Raw genomic sequence first — 5529 nt, 5'->3', positions numbered from 1 at the left:
TATAAACAGTAAGAATAATAACGAGGAAAAAGGAAGTAAGACAAAAAGGGATTTTACTGCAAGACGCTAGCCATTTCATGTTACGGTCAGTAACTTTTCTTCGGCTGGATTTATATCCGATAATAAAATTTATGCAACAGGTCCGTTTTGGCCTAAGGGCTTGACCGTTTACAATCCGTATTAACATATTACATGATGTACATGTGCTATAACATGTTATGACCTTATCTTTGATGGATTGTTGCGGAATAAAATGTTTTTTTTTCTCTATATTGTAGCTATTATGTAATTTTTTGTTTTCAGCTTTCATGAAGGACCGATGTTCAGGCAAAACATTTTGTAGATAACAGGATAAACATAATGTAGAGGTTTTACTTGTTGATATTATTGGCTGTATATCCGACCATCTTCTGTTCACATGAATGTGGAAATTGGTAAAATGTCCCTTACTCAACTAATTTCAAGTTAAATGACATATATATAATTTACCCTAGATCAGGGGTGTAAACCTACTGACTGCCATACAGTGTACTTCAATAATGTTACTCTTACCTCTGTTGAACAGATCCGCTATCTTGGACTACATCTGGACAAACGACTAACCTGAAATCCTCACACAAGACTGAAACCGCAGGTCGATTTCGACTATTACAGCACTTCGTAGACAAACGGTCCAAACTTCCAATTCATTACAAACGACTGATTTACATGACAATTATAAGGCCTATCTGGACATACGGAGTTGAGCTATGGGGCTCCACTAAACCATCTAATTCCTCTCGAATCCAATCCTTACAATCCAAAATCCTTCGTAAAATCCTAAATGCTCCCTATTTTGTCACAAATAAAATCATCTACAAAGACCTTAGTGTTCCATTTGTAACTGATCTAGCCCGAACCAGATATCAATCCTTCCATCACAAACACCCTAACGATCAAACCCATTAGTTTCTAATCTTGCTTCCTCTTTTATTCCGGAACATTTCTCGGAGGTGTCTGAAAAGAAGATGTCCTCAAGACCTTATATTGTAAACATGTTTTTAGAGTGCTACCAATGGGTAGTTTCTATACCTGCTTGTATTATACTATTATAATTTCCTCAAATTTACTTGATGTATTTATATACAGTTGTAAATATCAATAAATAATTTTTTTAAAAAAAATGATCAGGGGTGGCCATTTTTCTGTATATAAGATCTACTTTTTATCTTATAAGTGAGTAGCGATCGACTTGTTGTCATTGGCGTAGTCTAAGGGGGATGAAGAGGTATGAATACAATGTTTATACACTGTTTCAGTATCAGGTGCATTCCAGTGAATATTTAACAATATTTATTATTCACCATTTTAAAAAACTAATCGAGTTCCCATTCTTCATAGAAGTAATAACTTTTCGATTTTTTCGGTTAACTACAGATGTTCATGGGCATGCTAGAATGAAAAAAAAATATGACAATTTAAAGAATAAATGTTGAATTAAATATTTACCTAGAAAATTCAAAAACTCTTGAACTACGGTAATTATCTTCGTTACATTGAGAGAAATGGTATCAATACTGCATACTATGATCGGGGAGAGCAATTCAAGTATATGAAAATCTAATATAGATGTATTCAAATTTACAAGAAGTATGTTAAAGTTACAATTTATTTATTGTGGTTTACAATACTGACTTCTTAATTTAAATTAAGAATTAAAATAAACATTACTTTGCGCGTTTTTTGACGTGGTCTTCTCATAGGATAGGTTCGTCACTCCCACGCCTATTTTTGCGAGTGTCACCCATTTTGGTTAACAGGCCTCATAAATGCCCGGGGGAGGTTGTGAGAGATAGTACAAGTGCCGGGAAGAAAAAAAGGCAGTTATCTCACCCCAATTTTTGATTACTTTAATGAAAACTATGTATAATTAATAGTCAAAACTACTGAGTCTGCCAAGTATAGGTAGGGGGAATAAAAAATGGCGGCTGTTTCAAAATCTTAAACAAATTTTAATTTTTCATTCGGAGATCTATATCTTAAAAACTACCAATAACACTAGAAAATCTAAGAGAACATTATTTAAAGAAGAGTAAATTTGCTGAAATATTAGCCCTAAAAGAGCTATTTACGTCCAATAGTAGAAAAAGCAAAATTTCTTTAAAATCTTCTGAAAGATTAGTAGTTCGTTAATTTATTTTGAGAAATCAATATCTCAGGAACTATGAGACGTACAGATGTTTATTAGCACTCAAATTAAAACTAGTTTAATGTACTATAGAGAAGTTTATGGCCTTTACCTTCGTACGAAGAGTAATTTTCATGATATAGGCTCAAATAAATTGATTTACAGTTCTTCGGACAATAAATTTGATTTATGAAAAACTTCATTTCAGAAACCATTGAACGCACATATGTCTGCCAACACTCAAAATAAAGAAATTTAATTTACTATAAAGTAGATTATGACACTTATCTTCGTAGGGGTAGTAGTTTTTATGATATTCACATATGAATATAAATTTGGTTAATGAAAATTTGTCCGAACAACTATAAATCAATTTATTTTAGCAAATTTCATGTAAACTATTACTCCTACGAAGATAAACATCATAAACTACTTTATAGCTCATTAAACTAGCTTTCATTTGAGTGATGATAGACATCTGTACGTCAAATGGTTTTGGAGATATAGATTTTTCAAAATAAATTCACTAACAACTGATCTTTTAGTTCGTCCCATACAACGTTTTTATGAAATCGTTAAAAGATCGTAACTGTTACATCCGACGACAAGTGAAATACAGAAGTCAAAATGTATTGTGCTGGATGGGTGAGACTGCTACACTGTTTCAGACTGCTAGAGCTCTTGGAATGCCCAGAATGCATCAAACTATTACTAGTAAGTTTGGTCTTGTACAATTGCTTCAAAGTCTATGGTACATGGAATTCCACCTCAGACATTGCGAGCGATCGACGATCCACCAAAATTGGCCTCGGGATTGACTTGGCCGCCGTGCCCTAGATTCTTACAAAAATATGATTTCTCACGTCCAAAATAGTCATGATTATTTAAATTACATTGTACGCGTTAATAGATATACTACCTATTTTGTGGCCAGTGAGTACTTAATCAAAACAATTGTTGTCACACTTGTAAGCAGATGTGACAGTAGCTTCACTACCACGATAGTTCTGTTCTCAATACAGATACTATCATATAGTTTACACCAGAGGTTCTCTACTCTCTACATGCCTACCGCCACAATTTATTCATGATTTTTTTTGTGTGTTGACCATCACTGAGGTAGGAAAGTTACGAAGATGGTAAAAAATTTATCAGAAACTCTAAATATTTATTATTAATGGTTACTAATAAATAGTTTTTTTAGGGGTGTTAACCTACTGACTGCCCTACAGTATATTTCAATAGTGTTGCCCTTACCTCTGTTGAACAGATCCGCTACCTTGGACTACATCTGGACAAACGATTAACCTGGAATCCTCACACAGGACTGAAAAGACAGGAAACTGCACGTCGATCTCGACTATTACAGCACTTACTAGACAAACGGTCTAAATTTCCAACACGTTACAAAAGACTGATCCACATGACTGTAATAAGGCCTATCTGGACATATGGAGTTGAGCTTTGGGGGTCCACTAAACCATCGAATTCTTCTCGTATTCAATTCTTACAATCCAAAATCCCTCGTAAAATCCTCAATGCTCCTTACTATGTCACAAATAAAATCATACATAAAGACCTTAATGTTCCCCATTCCAACTCATTACAAAAGACTGATCTACATGACAATAATAAGCCCATCTGGATATACGGAGTTGAGCTTTGGGGCTCCACTAAACCTTCGAATTCCTCTCGTATCCAATCTTTACAATCCAAAATCCTTCGTAAAATCCTCAATGCTCCTTATTTTGTTACTAATAAAACCATCCATAAAGACCTAAATGTTCCTTATGTAACCGATCTAGCCCGAACCCGATATTATTCCTTCCATAATAAACTCCCTAACCACCCAAACCCACTCGTTTCTAACCTTGCTTCCTCTTCCATTCCTAGCAATCCTCCGAGGCGCCTGAAAAGAAGATGGCCTCGTGACCTTATATTGTAAACTGTTCTTAGAGTTCTACTACTGGGTAGTTTCTCTACATCCTGTATCATATCATATGTCATTATGATCAAATTTACTGGTTGTATTTTTTTATACAGTTGTAAATATCAACAAATAAAAAAAAAAAAAAAATGTTCCCCATGTAATCGATCTAACCCGAACCACGTATCACTCCTCACATTATAAAATTCCTAACTACCCAAACCCCCTAGTTTCTAACCTTGCATCCTCTATCAATTCCTGACAATCCTCCGAGGTGCCTGAAAAGAAGATGGCCACGAGACAAGCTAATGTAAAATGTCATGAGAGTGCTACCAATGGGTAGTTTCTCTACACGTCTGTAACACTCCAATTTAACTTAGATCAGATTTACTAAATGTATTATAATGTACAGTTGTAAATAGCAATAAATAAAAATTTAAAAAAAAAAGAAAAGTTAATTACTATACTTGTCTAAATTTCTTGTCTTCTGGCTTCCGGGATAATCCGTTTAAATGGAATGTTCTGTTAGCGCGTGCAAAGTAGCACCCAAAGTTTTCAAACACCGGCCCGGATGGTATCTGTCAACGAGGGGAGGAAGGAGGTTGTGGGTCTAAGAATAGCAGTGGACTCCAAGCCGTCGGATGGGCGCAGTCTACCTCAAGGGCTGTCTTCTGCCAAAGGACTCGGGTGAGTCTTCTAGCTCTTCTCTATGGTATCCATTTTGTGTCAAGTGGAAAGTGACATCTGTATAAATAGGGTGGTGGGTGGAAGGTCCCATATATGTGTACATCCAAGGAAAAGAACTCGGTGTCCATTTTTAGCTAGTTAGCACTGTTAAACTTTTTTTATCTAACTATTTTTCCTCTAACCTAATTCGGCAATTTAACCATTAAAAGAGCTGAGATTAAAATTAAAATTTATAGAAGCGACAGTTATATTTCAATAAATATTTTTAAAAAATATATAATCATTAAATAACCATTCTGTTTTGCTTAATTATATGCACATCTGCCAAAAAAAAAAAAAAGAAAAAGTAACTCTTGGTTTTATTTATATTTAGACGTATTTAAAAGATTACACAATAGGCTGGGGTTACTTTCTGTATTTTCAACTCCACGACCCCAAAGATAAGAGAGCTGTCACAAAACAAAGATCAGTCTACAGTACAATCTGTGAAATAAATTAAATTTAATATATAAAAATTAATATTTGTTCGTTTTTACTTTATCCCCACTCCCATATCATTCATCCCATTGTCATAGGGCTTTGTGCTATATGTCCAGGATTATCCCGGGAACGTTACAGGCTGTTTTGTAAAAAAAAAGTTATTAGCAGAATTAAACCTTTTTGGAGCATAGCTCATAGATACTTCTTTTTCATGGTTAATATATTTCAATCGATTTTTCTCTTTCTAAAGAATAATAAAATATATATA

The 5529-nt window shown here is 34.3% G+C and overlaps 1 protein-coding gene across 6 annotated transcripts in view; it reads left to right on the top strand.

The window, feature by feature from the left end:
• The window catches only part of Trpgamma (Transient receptor potential cation channel gamma), a 980713-nt gene that overhangs the window by 518147 nt on the left and 457037 nt on the right, over nucleotides 1-5529 (top strand). For 4 of the 6 annotated variants that reach the window (XM_014426027.3, XM_067052320.1, XM_067052321.1 and 1 more), the window contains exon 1: nucleotides 4730-4781. The exons of the other annotated variants lie outside the window; for them this stretch is intronic. In XM_014426027.3, coding sequence (XP_014281513.1) covers nucleotides 4736-4781 — 46 coding nt within the window. In that variant the 5' untranslated portion in view covers nucleotides 4730-4735. Of the gene's footprint in view, nucleotides 1-4729; nucleotides 4782-5529 lie in introns of those variants that run through there. 6 annotated transcript variants of the gene reach the window in all.

Source organism: Halyomorpha halys, unplaced genomic scaffold, assembly GCF_000696795.3.
Source record: "Halyomorpha halys isolate HHAL.00 unplaced genomic scaffold, Hhal_1.1 Scaffold3.1, whole genome shotgun sequence".
NCBI classification, from domain to species: Eukaryota; Metazoa; Arthropoda; class Insecta; order Hemiptera; family Pentatomidae; genus Halyomorpha; species Halyomorpha halys.
The sequence above is the reverse complement of the archived record's forward strand: the minus strand, read 5'-3'. Positions and strand labels throughout refer to the sequence as shown.